This window comes from Notechis scutatus, chromosome 1 (genome assembly GCF_049901735.1).
Source record: "Notechis scutatus isolate UNSWTSFEM ecotype Mainland chromosome 1, rNotScu1.2, whole genome shotgun sequence".
Classification (NCBI taxonomy): domain Eukaryota; kingdom Metazoa; phylum Chordata; class Lepidosauria; order Squamata; family Elapidae; genus Notechis; species Notechis scutatus.
The window spans coordinates 261,587,750-261,605,414 of record NC_142009.1 but is presented as its reverse complement, the minus strand read 5'-3'; the positions used below and the strand labels follow the sequence as shown (position 1 = coordinate 261,605,414).

General features: G+C 40.6%; 1 protein-coding gene across 1 annotated transcript; it reads left to right on the top strand.

The window, feature by feature from the left end:
• Positions 1-11,051: 11,051 nt before the first annotated feature.
• LOC148133346 (uncharacterized) lies at positions 11,052-15,483 on the top strand. The gene is made up of 2 exons (XM_087960709.1): positions 11,052-11,890; positions 15,390-15,483. The coding sequence occupies exons 1-2, from the start codon at positions 11,052-11,054 to the stop codon at positions 15,481-15,483; spliced, it is 933 nt and encodes a 310-aa protein (XP_087816835.1).
• Positions 15,484-17,665: the final 2,182 nt, after the last annotated feature.

The following is a 17,665-nucleotide window of genomic DNA, read 5'->3' as shown; positions in this document are numbered from 1 at the left end:
TTTAATCTTCAGGTTTTTCGTTGTGAATGATTCTTGTGGTCTGCCTTGTAATTCTCTGTGAGTAGCTTTTTACTTGTTATCAATTCGGACTTGGCAGGCAGAGTGTGTTGATATGCCAAGGACATTATCAATTCCAAAGAATTAACTCTATGAAGTCCGAGTCAGCCTGCCTGCCTGTGTTTGTGTGAGTTTGTACTCTTTCATCTTTTGGGAAAGAAGAAAGGTGAGCCAGAACAGAAAGGGCTGGACTAGAAGACCTACAAAGTCCTTTCCAACCTTATTATTCTATATTCAATGCTATTTAAAAATAGCCCACAGGAGCTTGGGAAGAGACAATCAGACGTTGAACAGGAACACATATATCCATCAAAGGATTGTTTTTTAAAGATAACACACATATTTGAGATATTCATATTATACATTTTTCAATACCCAAACAGAACAGAGAACATTGCAAGGATTTATGTAGTCCCTTCCTACTTTCTTACTTCCCAGAACTCTTAATATTGGCCTTGACCTCAGTTTCATAATAGTAAGCAACCAATGTGCATGTTCATTCATCATTAAGAAAGGCTGAACTTTGTCTGCAAAGCGCTGTATTTGGGGCGGGGAGGGAACTGGCACATAAATTAAAGTGTAAGGTAGTGTTCCAAAAAGGCACCAAAAGTAACTTTCTCCTCTTATTAATATTTAATTAAACTATTTTAAGACTATTGCACTCTGAGCTGATTAAGCTGTTTTTAAGTTAAAGAACAAATTCAGTTATTATTTTGACCTAATTGAAGCCATTTTAACGCGCCCCATTTGTACTGTGCTATAACTGAATGAATATCATTAACTATTTTTGCTCAAGGCAAGGAGTCAGAAAAGCCCCTTTGGCACACATTGATTTGTTTTAACTCCGTGGATCGGTTCAAAGAAAAAAAATATACAGCTGAATAAAACTATAAGGATACAGCCAGATGCCTTAAGGCTTGGCTGATCATAAAGACCAAGCCATTTAGCTACATACTGTATGTTGCTGAAGGTGAAATAAATATAAACTCATGGATAACATTCAATATTAGTTGGCTTCTCTATATCCTTTGGCTTAATGGGATGAATTAGTTATGAGACATATATTCAGATGGACCAGACAGTTTTGACAATGCCCTATATCTAGATCTAAAGCTGTCTGCATACTGGTAGTCCTTGACTTACTATCACAACTGAGCCCAACTTTTTTGTGGCTAAGTGAGACAGTTATTAAATGAGTTTTGCCCCAATTTATGATCTTTCTTGCCAAAACTGTTAAGTGAATCACCACCATTATTTATGTTAGTAACATGCTTGTTAAGTGAATCAGGCTTCTCCGTTGACTTTGCTTGTCAGAATGTTGCAAAAAGAGGATAACCCAATGCTGGGACACCTCAAGCATCATAAATATGAACTAGTTGCCAAGCTTCTGAATTTTGATCATATGGCCACGGGTTGCAGCAATGGTTGTAAATGTGAAAAACAGTCATAAATCACTTTTTCAGTACTGTCATAACTTTGGATGGTCACTAAATGAGCAGTTGTAAGTCAAGGACTACCTGTACAAGCAAAGACACATTGCAACATAAATATAAACATTGCATTGCAACATAAATTTTAAATTTACCAGGGTAGCCCACAATTTCTGATATGCAGATCTGATCATTCAGTGTAACAGAAAATAATAATAACAAATCATCAGAGTTGGAAGGGACCTAATAGGTTATCTAGTCAAACCTCCCACCAAGCAGGAGATCCTACACCATTTCTGACAAATGGCAGTCCAATCTCTTCTTGAAAGTCTCAAGTGATGGCGCTCCCACAACCTCCGAGGGCAAGCTGTTCTTAATCATTAACCTAAATGTTAATGTAAATTATTTTATGACAAGTCTTCTTTGAAAAGCTGTTCAGTTCAGCTCCTTCTCAAAAGTTTTTGAGCTAAATCTGAAAAAGAGAACAGGTTCAGTCTGCATTTGCAGGTAATGCAAGCCACTGAAAATGTCCCAACAGATCCATGATTATGACACCTTATGCAAAATATGTGATTGGGTAATGGGTTACCATGGTGATTTGCTGCAACTTCTGAGCTTACCAAATGGCACCTGTTGTTTCCCAACTGCATGCAAAACTTATTATTTTGCATAATGTTTTGTACAGCTGGAAAGAATCAGGCATTTGTCTCTCATTTTATCATTAAAAAGGCAAGCTCAGCTGCTAAGTAATTCTCCGATTTATCCATTACTCCACTGTAAGCCATTATTAAAGACAGAATTAAAGATCAAAAAAACTAACAAATTATGATACTCGGATTCTACCAACACTAAAGAAGATTTTGAAGACTCCTTTTATAAAGTAAAATGGAAAGTTAAAAACTGAGGTTAATGATTAAGAGGACAAAGGTAATGTGAACCAGCATATATACAATTGTCAGGGAAGAAGTGAAAGTGGTAAATAGTCCCAAGAAAACAACTAGAAGTGGATAGCATGCTGTAGAAATAAAGACAGTCTAACTAAGCCAGGGGTTCCCAACCCCCAGTCTGTAGACCGGTACCAGGCCACAACATGCCAGAAACTGGGCCGTGTAAGCAAGTGAAGCCCCATCTGCAGGACGCACCAGCATCCAAAACCATATTCTCTCCATGGTTCTTGGAAAAACCTCTCTCCATGGAACCGATCCTTAGTGCCCAAAATGGGGCTGTTGGTTTAAGCCTAGGTAGAAAGATAATGGCAAATGTAAGCAAGACAATAAGAGGAAATAAAGTCAGAGACATCTGGGGATAATAGTCCTGAAGGGAATTATTCCAGCAGGGTGCCACTACTAATCCCACTTTGGCTGCAGCAGATTTTATTGGGTTTTTTAAAAAAATTATTTACCATCCCTCTCATGGTTCAAAGTGATTTGACACATCCAGCAAACCCCCAGGATTCCCTGCCTGCATTCACTGACAGCTTCTAAGACTTTGAAATTCACCTACCCAATCCCAAGTAGAGGTGTGCTGTAAAGATACAGCAATACAGCAATCAAGTTCAGCTGGTCAGAAAGATTGGCCAAAAACAGGCAAACATGAACAAAGCAGGGGTAGGATTCTACCAGTTCGCACCTATTTGCTAGAATCGGTTGTTAACACTCTAAGCAGTTCGGAGAACCAGTTGTTAGAAGAAATTACTGGCCTAAACCTGTAAGGAAGGCAGGAAGGAAACATTCTGGTGTTGCTTACAGAAACTGCCTCTCTGTTAATCCTTTTTACATTCTTGGCAGGACTAGACTTCCTGTCTCAGGAACTTCTCTGGAGTTTTTTTCCCTCCTTTGCTGGTACTTTGCTTCTGTGGAGTGACCATTTTTAAAGTTACAGTGGCACTGAAAAAAGTGACTTATGACCATTTTTCACACTTACGACTGTTGCAGCATCCCCACAGTCATGAGAGGCCAGGCGAGAAGATGTGTGCCTCAATATGAGTGATATTGAGTTGGCCACGCCCAGCCAAGAACATGACCACCAAGCCACGTTCACCCAGTCACATGACCACCAAGCCACACCCATCAACTAAGCCATGCCCACAGAACCGGTTGTTAAAAAAATTGAATCCCACCCCTGGAACAAAGGAATTGTGCACCTGAATGATGGCTCAGCATAGCTAATTTATTGGCTTCACTTCCCAATAGAAAATTATTGACAACAACTTTTCAACCCTTTCATGTTTACCTTGTGGTGCCATGCATTGGATGCCACTGTACTTTGTCTCCCATTTTTTTCCTCTCAGATTCATGGCCTGACTTATGCCAGGCTATGACTACATTTAAAATCGCCACCTTAAGATATTGGTAAATATCTTCTAAATGTTTTGCCTGAGTTTTCATAACAATGGACTATGGCTGGTATCCATCTTGCTATCTTATTTATTGGCCACCTGCAGTGCTGGTCCAGAAAAAGTAGTTATTTCCATGGCAGTACATGAGTGTGAAAGCTAGACACTCAGGAGACAGTAACTAAAAGAAAAACCCATCATTTTATCTTAAAACAAATAAAATCTGACTGCTCCTTTGAGGCAATGATCAGCAAGCAGAAATTCACATATTTTAGGCAGGTGATGTGAGCAGATGGACTAGGAAAAAAATTATTATGCTTGACCAGGTTGAGAGAAGTAGATGAAGAGGAAAACAATCAAAGGTGGGTGGACAGATTCAAAGAGATTACTGCAATGCCCTTGGAAAAGATGGAGGTTATTATCAGAGACAAATTGAGACAGCAAAATTTTGCCCATATGGAGTTGAATCCAGCTTGATGGCACCAAACTAACCACTGAAAGAAAAAGCCCACTGTCCCTACTAAGATCTTAGATTTCCATAATTATAACTTGTCAGTCTCAGTTTTTATTATCACTTCTACTGATGAAATTAAGTTCTCTGTTCTCTGTTATTAATAGGTTCTTTCAATGTGGTCTCTAAGATTCTATGTGTGCAACCTATGTTGATCCAAAACCTGGCTCACCCAATTACTTTGAAGAGAAAATGTCATTTTATTAGGCACCAAACAACAAAACAGTATAAATTGGTCTCCCAGAAAAGCATTGGTAGTTTGTTGAGCAGCCTGAGCAAAAGCAGAGCCATAACTTATATACCTTTGGCTTAGTGTATTTCAAAGTCAAGACAAAGAAAAAGGCAGATAGTGCACATTAAAGCATGATGTTGAAATGTTTCAGATAAACTTATCTGGGTGACATTGTTCCTGTGAAATTAGATTGTGATGGCAGCTATACTACCTTTACAATATGGTTAGTAAATGTAAACAATTTGGTTTGCTGGGCCACAAGCTGCTGATTGGTTTCTCTCCCCACTGGGGTCAATTCAGCTTGCTATGAACGTTTTACCACAAGGGCATTTTAAATAGTTCATATGTATGGGAGAAGAGGGAACCTCATAAGCTTGGTATTGAAGCAGCTCACATGGTCATGGAGGAGTACCTTTTTACCACCACACTTACACATAATACAGATTTCAGAGGTTGCTCAGGTCTAAGCTAAGATCAACAAATGATCTGCTCTGTTCCAAGTCACAGTGGAAATAATTCTGTCTGATTTGGCCCTCAGAAAATCAGACTGGTCATATTGGGAAGAGAATGTCCCAGAGAAAATCTACAGTAGTTGGTTGCTATAATAAGAGATAATACCAACTTGATGACACATGTTCAACTGATTAGGAATATATTATTATATAATTAAACTTTGTGTTCGTAGAACTTGGGTAACCCACATTCCTTGGGTAATACATTCCTGGTACACATTTCATACTTCCAAACATTAAGAATAATTTTTCCTTATTTCTTGGTGCAACTGTACTTGGAGTGCTATGCACACTACACATCTTAAATTACACCACATCAGAATATTACAGACTATCAAAACCACTGTTATGAGGAAAGATTAGAAAAGTTTGTCCAGAAAAATAAAGTGAGTCGCAGCAATTTGATACAAGGATATATAATTCTGAAGGCACTGAATAAAATTGGAAAGAGTGAAGGCTTATATTAATGAAATGTGGAAATATACAGTATGTCCTGAATCTATATTACAGTAGTGCATTATTATGACAATAACACTGCATTTACAGGTTATTGTGGGCATCTATTCCAAGCAATTCATGAAATAAGATTTTTGATCATATAGTCTTCCAAAAGTTATTAAAAACAGGTTTGTTGATATACTATTTCATGGGAGCTGCAGTACCTAGAACATCATTTTAATTAATGCATTTTAAAAAAAAAATAGCTAGAGTCAGACAATGTCACTAAAACTCCTGAAACGTCATCTACCTCATATTAGATTTCCTGAAGCATTTCAGTAACTTTACAGGATTTGCCATTTCAAGAAATTTTTAACCATTCTTTCATGATCCTTGCTTTACTGGGCTAAATCTTGTACTGCAGTTGAAAGTCTTGTACTGCCAATTGTTGCTTTAAAATATGTAGAATCCAATTGGGAATCTATTTCCAATCACAGGTATTCTGTTTTAGATCTCATTCACTTAATTCAAGAACATATAGGTAATTGCCATTATTGAATTACAGTTTCATGATTTTTCACAGCTGCAGTCATAACTTTGGCAATTAGCAATGCTTGGATTTGCCAGTCAAAAGAAAATGTAGTTGATTTGGGGGAAGTGTGTTTGTGGACATGTGGCTATGTGCACACATGTGAATTTGTATGCTTGTGCTCTTGCATGTATATGTATTAGCTACTGTATTTTTTTTACCCAAATAGACAAAGCAGAATTTGAGTTTTTTAACTGAATCTACTTCTTGATTGATAAGGTTATACTTTCCACTAATTCAGAATTCATCAAGGCTTGTTTACATCAAATAGCAATAGCACTTAGACTTATATAATACTTCACAGTGCTTTACAGTTTACAGAGTCAGCATATTGTTCCCAACAATTTGAGTCCTCATTTTATCCACTTCAGAAGGATGGCAAATTGAGTCAACCTTGAGCCAGTGAGAATCGAACTGCTGGCAGTTGGTAGAATTAGCCTGCAATATGCATTCTAATCACTATGCCACCATGGCCCTTACTTGTACCAAAAGCACCTCCTCTATCACCATCAAAAACTTTTCAGACTCCTTCAGATGACTATTAAATCCAAGCAATTATTTCTGAGAACATAATTGGCAACTTTTCCAGAGCGAAGTGAAATCAGGCAATATAAACTAGAATTATGGCTTGTAGGGAAAAATATGAGAGAAGTGGTAATGATACAAGTTAGAAATGATACAAGTTAGAAAGAGTGCAGAGAAGAGCAACAGATGATTTGGGAACTGGAAGCTGAAACATATAAAGAACAGTATCAGGAATTGGGTATATCAAGTTTAATGAAAAGAAGGACTAGGGGTCACATGATATCAGTATTCCAATATTTGAAGGGCTGCCACAAAGAAGGTTGAGTCAACATATTCTCTCAAGCACCTGAAGTCAGGACAAGAAGCAATAGATGGAAATTAATCAAGGAGAGAACAACCAAGAACTAAAAAGAAATTTCCTGACTGTTAGAACAATTAGTGGAACAACTTGCCTCCAGAAGTTGTGAATGCTCCAACAATGGACATTTTTAAGAAGAGATTGAACAATCATTTGTCTGAAATAGTATAGGGTTTCCTGCCTGGGCAGGGGATTGGACTAGAAGAACTCCAATATCCCTTCCTTCCAGTGGTGGGATTCATTTTTTTTTTAATACTGGTTCTGTGGGCGTGGCTTGGTGGGCATGGCAGGAGAAGGATACTGTAAAATTTCCAGTCAGAGGTTGTATTTGCCGGTTCTCTGAGCTACTCAAAATTTCTGCTACTGGTTCTCCAGAACTGGTCAGAACCTGCTGAATACCACCACTGCTTCCTTCTCTTCTCTATTCTATTTTATTCAGTGTGAAGCAGATCTTTTTTGGTAGGGTCAAGAATGAAGTTTGGAAGGGGGAAAAGGACATGAAGGAAAGAGGAAAATAATGAGGAGAAAAGTTTGAGTCCTTATGAAAAGATATTATAAAAGCTAAATTAATCTCCTAACAAAATAAATGAAAGCAGATATGGAAGTTGCCCTGAATGGAATAAAAAGAATTCAGTATGGATACTAAAAAACACAAGTACAGCACATGCTGTTATGCTAATAACATTTTGATGAAGAAAATCATTTTAACATAGCTACATTCCCTCATATTTTCAAAAAAAAATCTTGCTAGTTTGTAAAGGTGAAATAGACCACCAGACAAGCCTTTTTGCAGTAAGGTATATGCCCTAATTTTTCTCTGTTTTCTGGAGTGACCAAGACAGGGAGATACACTTTGAAAAGTAGTGACAGACAGATGGCAGGAATAAAATCTTGATTCCCGGGGCCAAGACATGAGTGTTAACAAGAGTTCACATCAACCAGATGGTTCAAAATTCTGAAGAGCTTCTTTTACCTGGGAATGTTTCTTGGCAGTTTATTCAGCTCAAACACTTGCTACTCGATCTATTTCATCCAGGTGCTAATTGCAGTTTCTGAGGTTCCAGAGTAGTTGGAGGTTTTGGAGAAAATTCCTGTGGTTTTAAAAACAATAGCTTTGAAGTTCTGAATCTCTGAATTCAAGAACATCTTATTTTCCTCATGCAAAATATATACTGCATATACAGGTCAGAAAGCCACAGTTCAGATGGGGCATGGTGAAAAAGACTGGCTCCAGGTCAGCAAAGGACTAAAACAAGACTGAACACTTTTCCTTTATGTATTCAACCTATAAGGCTGAATATATATTAAGGGAAGCTGAACTGAAAGAAGATGGAAGAGTTGAAACTGGAGGAAGAAGCACAGTGGTGGGATTCAGCCAGTTCGCACCAGTTCGGGAGAACTGGTTGTTAACTTTCTGAGCAGTTTGGTGAACTAGTTATTGGAAGAAATCATTAGCACAGAGAACCAGTTGTTACATTATTTGAATCCCACCACTGAAGAAGCATCAATAACCTGAGTTACAGTATGCTGATGACACTATACTAATAACCAAAAATGAAAATAATTTGCAAGATATAGTAAGGAAAGTCAGAGTTCAATTAAAAATGAAACTACAAGCAAAAAAAATTGGGTCCCACTAAATTGTTTGAAAAATAATTAAATTAAAACTTTTGAGGTATTTACTTAACATTCTAGAGCTGCTTCCTAATAGTTTGTGCACATGTGGGGGGTTTTGTTTCATGTTTTTCTTTTCTTTTCCAAATTTGTATCAGTACTCCAAAATCCAGAAATTAATATCTCAAACTTTCTCATGTGCAAACAGATTTGAAGCTACATAATGGTAACTCTGCACATCTGGAACTTTGTTTATTTGCCTGTTATAATTGCTCTGATCATGCAGTAGAAAGTAAAAACAATCTGCATATTTTCCCCATTCTACTTTACAGTTGAAAACACTGTTGACTGTTGCCTGGAAAAGATTTGCTTCCATATCCCCATGCATTCCTTTATCTTCGTTAGAAAATAATCCACAACCATTTTCATTTTAAAATGAAAAGTCAAATTCCCATTTATTTCAAAAGAAAGAAATTTTGATATGGAGCACTGAATCCCTCAAAAATAAACTTACAGCATATCAAATTTACAGTATTATCTTATTAGTTTTCCCTAAGGAGCTGAAGAAGAGTTTTAGGTATCTAATTTAACATTTAATTGAATTCTTTTGGAGTCTTTTAAGAAATACAATTTGTGGTCTATTAAAGAACTGCTAGTTTAAGATTTGCCCATGTGATTTACATGAATAGAGACACCTCTGAATGGAGAAATTATTTTCATTTGCAGCCAATGCATATTTAGAGGAAAGGGGTAAAGGATCTAACACTTGTATTAAAAATAAGAGGAACATTTTGCTGGAAGTTGATTTAGAATAGAATGCTGTAAATAAAACCTTATAATTTCAAAAGACTATTAAGAGTTGGCTATTTTGTCCCTTTATTTGATGCCTGAATAGACAAGATGGATTAAAAGGTTAAATTCTGGCCTCTATTCTTACAGCACTTATTTGTAAATTACAAGAAATGGGTCTTTCCTTCCACAACTGCAGCAAAGTCCATCTCTCTCTCCCCCCACCCCTCTTTTTCTCTCTCTCTTTCACTCTCCCTCTCCCTCCCTCTCTCTGTCCAAGAGGGAGATACTAATCTAAACTATATTATATGAAATATATATTTGTTATTGTTATAAGAAAGGGAGTATTATGCTTCCAGCTTATAGTTGTCTATTTTATTGCTGATGTTGTTCTTTAACATGTATTGAGCTCCATCTGGTGGCCAAACACAATTTTTTCATTGTTTGGAAGTGGGTTTGGTGGAGTTTGACACTAGAGAACACCTATCTTTCCATTATCCCTCATTCTGGAAAAAAAAAAGGTGCATCCTGAGAAGCCAGACTCCATTTTGTAGCATTGTGAGGTAACAGAAGCATCTAGAAGAATCCAGTTTAGTCCGTAACACATGTCCTGAAGACAAAATCTCTATCCCATACATAACATTGCTGTTTCACCTCATCCTGGTTCTTTAATAAAGTATCACAATATACATTTATGGGCTGTCTTATGAAAGGTTTAGCTGTATGTCCAGTTACACCCAAGGTAATATATATTGAAGACAGAAAATGGTAACCAATCCATCAATTCCTTTATATACTCTTCCATGCCTGCCATGAATTTTCTGAGCAGTCAGTGTGCTTACCAAAGGGCTGTATGCAACCATTTTCTGAGAAAAGGGGAAGAGGAATTTGGAGCATTTCAGGCTTGCTTTTTCATGTAGTTGCTCAACTCTTATCAAATTCAGTCAGAGACTATAAAACTCTGCCTCCATTTGTTTTAATCTTTGAACATTTGAGGATGGTCACCAGAAACAGATTCCAAAATAGTATGGAGGATTTGGGTTCAAATCTATGTGCAGGATTCAGCTAACGAAAGCATGGAAAACCCTTCCAGTCCTACAGAGAAACCATTTTTGAATATAATATGTAAGAGAATGTCATTTGGTTAGGGACCAGAAGGGGAACCTTGTTGTGTATTAAGAACCTGCCTGCAGTTCTCCTTCTGGTCCGCCATCTGAGCGGGAGCGCCGATCGCTCCCATTGGCTGATGCCGTTTGACAGCCGGCTATAAAAGGGAGCTGTCAAACGGCATCAGCTGTCGCCGCCAGCTGGCTGTCAGATTGCCTCTGAAGCCGCGGCGACCCTTTATTCAATGAATAAAGTATGTTAGCCTAGCCTGGCTCAGTCTCCCTTCTGTAACCGCTGCTCTACAACACTGGCGACGAGGGCAGGATACAGTAAAGACGTCCAAGCGAAACAATTGAGCCGAAGTCACACAGAGAAAGAGCTGAAGCCGCTAAGTGCTGATTGAAGTCACCGCCGCTGGAGCTCTCCAAAAGAGCGCGAACTTCAAAGCTCCGCAGCTGAGGAGCCGAACGCCGCTGACAGGCGCTACTGAAACGCTTTTCTAAAAGCGACCTCTAATTTTTTTCCTCACCTAGCAGACCCACTCTGCCACTCCAATGGCATCTACGCCGACTTTCCCACATTTCCAGCCAGGAACAGAGACTTGGGAATCTTACATTAACAGATTTGAATGTTTTTTAAATGCCATAGACTTGTCTAGGGCTACAGACCTGAGGAAAAGGTCTTATTTTTTAAGCTTCTGTGGGGCTACAGTTTTCGACACTGCCTCAGCACTAGTGTCACCACGTCCCATTAAGGCTATTCCCTGGGAAGAGTTGAAAGAGATTTTATCCAACCACTATTCCCCCAAACCCTCTCAGATAGCTAGGAGGCTAGCTGTTAGGAGAAGGGTTCAAGCTGAAGGGGAAACCGTGAGCCAATATATGGCAGCCCTAAGATCTGCTGCCATACACTGCGGGTTCAGGGATTACCTTGAGGACATGCTACTGGACCAAATAGTGGGTGGAATTAGGGATTTGAAGCTCCAGAGAAGGCTGTTAGCAAAGAAAGATCTAACTTTATCCCTAGCCATTGAAGAAGCTCAGGCTGCTGAGCTATCGGAAATATCTGCAGCTGAGATTCAGGGAGCTACCCCAAAACAAGGGCAGGCTACAGTCCATTATGATGAGATATCCCAGGAGGAAATAGAAGAACCATTAGAAGTAAATCGCCTCACACACCCCAGAACACCTTTAGCTCCACCAAGGAAAAACACCAACCAGTTCACCAAACAACAGCCCCCTTGTACAAGCTGTGGAGGTAACCACTTTAGATCCAATTGCAGGTTCAGGAATGCTATTTGTCTGAACTGCCAGAAAAAAGGGCATATAGCCAGAATTTGTCAAGCTGAGCAAGCCCCCTTCCAAAGATCTCGAGTCTCTGCCTCATCCCAAAGGCAAGTAAAAAGCTACTATACCTGTCATCACGCGGGCAGTTTCTCCACGAACCCTAACAAAATAAGCGTTTCTCTTCTTTTAGAAGATAAGCCCTGCCACATGGAGGTGGACACTGGATCAACCCTCTCCATCATCGCTTGGTCCACGCTGAAGAAGATTCTACCTTCGTTCCCAGGGAGGAAGCTGACTGCCTGCCACCTGAACCTTTGGGACTACCAGGGAAAGACCATCCCGGTCCTGGGTAAGGGAAGATTCCTTATTCAATTCCAAAACTTTAGAGGTTACTTGCCACTGGTAGTTGTTGATGGTGCTCTACCTAGCTTGCTAGGACTGGATTGGTTCCCTGCCCTAGGTCTTAACATCACAGGGATTCACTCTGTCAAAAACTCTGAAGTTGATGCCCTTTTTAATGACTACGCTGATGTCTTCAGCAATGACCTGGGCTGTTATACGGGCACCCCCATATCCTTCAATGTGAGTCCACAAGCCACCCCTATCCGTTTGAAACCTCGAAGGGTTCCCTTCGCCATTAGGCCCAAATTAGACGCTGAGCTTGACAAACTCATTAATCAAGGAGTTTTGGAACAGGTAGATTTTGCTAAGTGGGAAACACCCATAGTCACCCCTTTAAAAAGGATGGTAGCGTGAGAATTTGCGCGGACTATAAGACGCCCATCAACCGTTTCCTTCAAGTTAGCGCATACCCAGTGCCTGTTATTCAACACCTGCTTCACACATTTGAGCCAGGCATAGTTTTTGCAAAATTCGACATGTCCCAGGCATACCAACAATTCCCTGTGGACCAGCACACTGCTGACCTCCAAACCATAGTAACACACAGGGGCGCTTTCAGATGTAAACGTTTACAGTTTGGGGTCAGCGTTGCCCCAGGCATTTTTCAATCACTCATGGAAAGAATCCTCCAGGGCCTACCCGGGGTGGTTCCATACTTTGATGACATTTTAGTATCGGCCTCTAACAAGGCACAACTGCTACTCAGAGTAAGGTCTGTTCTTGACAGATTTCGACTAAATGGGCTCAAATTAAAAAAAGATAAATGCACCATAGCTACCAACCAAGTAGACTTCCTGGGTTATCGAATTGATGCCTCTGGGATTCACCCCATAGAAAGTAAAGTCAGGGCCATTCATGAGGCACCCACTCCCTCTAACAAAACTGAATTACAGGCCTTTTTAGGGCTCCTAAATTTCTATGCATCCTTCCTACCCCACAAAGCCTCTGTAGCTGAGCCCCTACATAGGCTCCTAGACAAGGAGGTCTCCTGGCACTGGGGACATAAAGAAGCCAACGCTTTCCAGGCAGTGAAGTCGCTGTTAACTTCAAATGCAGTGTTAGTTCAATTTAACAAGGACTTGCCCCTAGTACTCGCCGCTGATGCCTCACCTTTTGGGATAGGAGCAGTTTTAAGCCACAGACTTGCAAATGGAACCATTGCCTATTTTTCAAGAACATTCTCTGCTGCTGAGAGAAATTACAGCCAGATCGATAAGGAGGCTTTGGCAGCTGTAGCTGCTGTAAAAAAGTTCCATGAGTTTCTCTATGGCCATTTTTTTTGAACTGGTAACTGACCACAAACCTTTGTTAGGACTGTTAGCTGGTGACAAACAAACCCCACAGGTACTTTCCCCGAGAATGACCAGGTGGACACTTTTTTTGGCCGCTTATTCATACACCTTGATCCATCGTCCTGGAATAAACCTGAGCCACGCAGATGCCCTCAGCAGGTGCCCCCTGCCTACACCAGTCGAGGACCCAGCTCCCATCCACACAATCTTCGAATGCACGGGACTGGACCTCCCACTTTCAGCCGGGGATGTTGCTGCGCACTCAAAAAAAGATCCATTGATTTCCCAGGTCCTGGACTGGGTGGGAAGGGGGTGGCCTGATATACAATTTGCCCCTGATTTAATCCCCTTTAGGATCCGCAAGCAGGAGTTGTCTGCAATACAGGGCTGTCTGTTATGGGGGACAAGGGTGGTCATTCCTGCCTCCTTGCAAGAACCAGTTCTAAAGGCACTGCACGAGGGTCATCCGGGCATGGTAAGGATGAAGGCTTTGGCCCGCAGCTACGTTTGGTGGCCAGGTCTAGATGCCCAAATTGCCAGCTGGGTCAACGCATGCCAGGCCTGCCAGGCGACAAGGGCAGCTCCACCCATAGCTACACACACCAGATGGGAAGATGCAGGGGCACCCTGGGCCAGGCTACATATTGACCTAGCTGGCCCCATGCTGGGGAAGACATTCTTGGTGGTAGTAGACTCGTTTTCCAAATGGACTGAAGTAGCCATGCTGTCTTCCACCACAACTCAAGCCATCACTAGGGTTTTGACCAGACTGTTTGCTACTCATGGACTGCCAGACACCTTGGTGTCAGATAACAGGCCTCAATTCAGCTCTAATGAATTTGCCATCTTCACTGCCAACCTGGGCATCAGACACGCCCTTACAGCCCCCTTTCACCCCGCCAGTAATGGGATGGCAGAGAGGGCTGTTAGGTCGGCCAAGGAAGTTCTGGCCAAACTGAGGCAGGCAGACTGGCACTCCAAGCTGTCCACTTACCTACTCACGCAACATGCCACGCCATGCCCCACAACCAACAAGTCACCTGCTGAACTTTTGATGGGCAGGCAACTCCGAACCACCCTGGACAGGTTGCATCCCCACTACTCCCCCAGCACACCCCTGGCATCTGACAGCCATGCCAGGGGCTTTTCCCTGCAAGACCTGGTTTATGCCAGGAACTATGCAGGGCACCCGTTATGGCTGCCAGGGCGGATAGTTTCTATTACAGGGCCCAGGTCTTACAGAGTCCTCCTGGAGGATGGGAGAACCTGGAGGAGGCATATCGACCAGCTCAGGAGACGCTGGACCTCGCCTGCCGCCGAAAGCCTGGACAACCTGCCGCCGAGCCACCCGGTCTACTCGCCGCCTGCCGCAGCCGTCCCACAGAACTACCCGGTCTACCAGAGGCCCGACTTCCCAGCCAACCGACCACCGCAGGAAAACTCACCAGAGCAGCCTCCAGAAAGCAGGTCCGGATCGGCCGTCGACCCTCCGCAGACGCCTGGCACCGCCGGAGAAAACAGAGACTGTGTTGCAGCCCCCAAGCCTCCAGAGCCGCGGAGGACAAGCCGCGAACGAAGGCCGCCATTGTGGCTACAAGACTACGCATGCGCGCGACCAGGGGGAAGGAATGTTGTGTATTAAGAACCTGCCTGCAGTTCTCCTTCTGGTCCGCCATCTGAGCGGGAGCGCCAATCGCTCCCATTGGCTGATGCCGTTTGACAGCCGGCTATAAAAGGGAGCTGTCAAACGGCATCAGCTGTCGCCGCCAGCTGGCTGTCAGATTGCCTCTGAAGCCGCGGCGACCCTTTATTCAATGAATAAAGTATGTTAGCCTAGCCTGGCTCAGTCTCCCTTCTGTAACCGCCGCTCTACAACAAACCTTTTCTGCCATTGTACCCATTATCCGTTCAGAGATCAGAATGGCTTTGACTCCACTAGCCTTTCACCAGGCCTTGAAGATTTGCTTCTATTTGACACAGAAGCAAATCTTCAAGTGAAAGGCTAATGGAGTCAAAGCCATTCTGGACCATGGCTGTGTGGTGGAACCAATTGTGTTGACTGTATGATATTCTGCCAATTTCTCTCAGCTGCTATGAGTTATATGGGTTTTGTATTTAGATTTTTTTATATTGTTGACCATCCAGAGTCATACATATGAGATGGGCAGCCATATAAATTGAATAAATAAATAAATAAATGCACACACACACACACACATACACAGACACACATATTTTGGGATAACATAGAGGTCAAGAATGTTGTTCAAACACCAGAAAAGCACACGCTTGTTGTTTATGTACAGCAGTATTTCTCAACCTCAACAATTTTAAGATATGTGGACTTTAAGTTCCAGAATTTCCCAGTCAGCATGCCAACTGGAAAATACTGGGATGAGAATACTGGGAGTTGAAGTTTACACATCTTAATGTTGCTGAGATTGTGAAACACTGATCTACAGGTTCCATTTGTGAACAAGATCAAAATCATTTCCACAGTTGGTTTTGTTTTCTTCCTCCAAATAGGGAGAAAGGAGAAGGAAGTGTATCTTCATTACCATTACTTCACACACAGAGATAGGAAGCACTGGATCTTGTCATAATAAGACCTCTTCCCATTGTCCTGTTAAGCAGATGAATGACCACAAGACTGAAGCTTCTCATATATCTTCCACATCAGCTATGAACCTCATATTTGGAGCAATCACTAGCATCCAGTTACGTATCATTCTAGAAAATTATCTATCTACTGGATAAAAACTACTGTTGGTTAGCCATAGAAATCACAGTGTGAACCCACTTTATTTATAATTGATTTGATTTCAATTATATAATGTGTGGATGATTTTTATTGATAGTTTCCTTCTCTGTCTAATTTTCAGATACTATATCACTGATTTAATTAATTTTCAAGAGTGTAAAGCTGTTTCATTAAAACCATTTGTCATTCTGGACCATTTCTAGAAACCATGTACCATACCATTACCCTTACTGATACTTTAGGGACTAGTGGTAGCCTTGATAACCTTTCTCTTGTCATTACCTCATTAAATTGTATTTATTTATTGCATTTGTATCCTGCAATCAGTTTGACTGTCTGCAGCTAAATTCATCTAGTGATTTTCAATAATGTCATTGCTTCAACTAAAATTAGCATGAATAGAAGTAAAATGAACTCACTGATGTATCTGGGATTGTGCCAACACTCAAACGCTTCCCTCCCACATTCTTCTTTAATATGCCAAGAGTCAATTACATGAATGACATATTATTACATTAACTGAAGCTGAAGCTCTTTCAGCATTTGAAAAATCATTCCTATTTAATTATGAGATAGGCATTCGAGAACAAAGTCAGCCAAATTTCTTTCAACAAAAGGGGGAAAGGATTGGATTGATTTTCTGATTTCAAAAATCAGAGAAGAAAAAAAAAGTTAGGGTAAAGAAATAATTTGCCTTTCTTCATACCTATTTGCCTTTCTTCATACCTATTGTAATTTCTATTACCTTTGTGGAAAATGCAGAAATTGAAATGAAAAAAAAAATGAAAGAAGGAAAAAAAAATCTTATCAATACAAATGTTAAAAGATATCTTTGGAAGAAAGTTTTCCCCTTATAAGAGGATTTGTCAATAGAACTAAAATGAACTCAGGAGTTTAAAGTTAAAATCTATAGGTTTTGTAGGAGATAAATCTAAGAAAAGTCAAATGAATCCTGTTAGAAATGTTTCTATTTCATGACACAACTAAAATCTATGTGCTTTCCAACTGCCTTGAACATCTTAGTATTTTAGTAATCCACACACAAAATATTCTTCTAATGATGTATTTTTATATGTACATAGTAAGAATTTGGCAGCAAAAAAATCTGCCAAAATAATTGAAGATTTGCAATCAGATCCCTTTCTTGGTCTCAACCTCCCTGCATATGTGTTTATATGTATGTGTATAAAAAATATTTTATCATTACAAAAAGTCACTGGCAGAGAACATTGGTCAATATGGCATGAGGTACTTCTATTCATTCTATTCATGATACTCAAATTTACATCTTCATCCCAGCTGACCTAAGTGATGTTGTTGCTGCCTTTTACAGTGTTTGGAGGCTGTGAGGGTCAGAATGGGGAAACAACAAGCTTTGTGTGCTTCTGGCTCTGAGACTTTAACATATGGTATTTAGTTCTGGATGG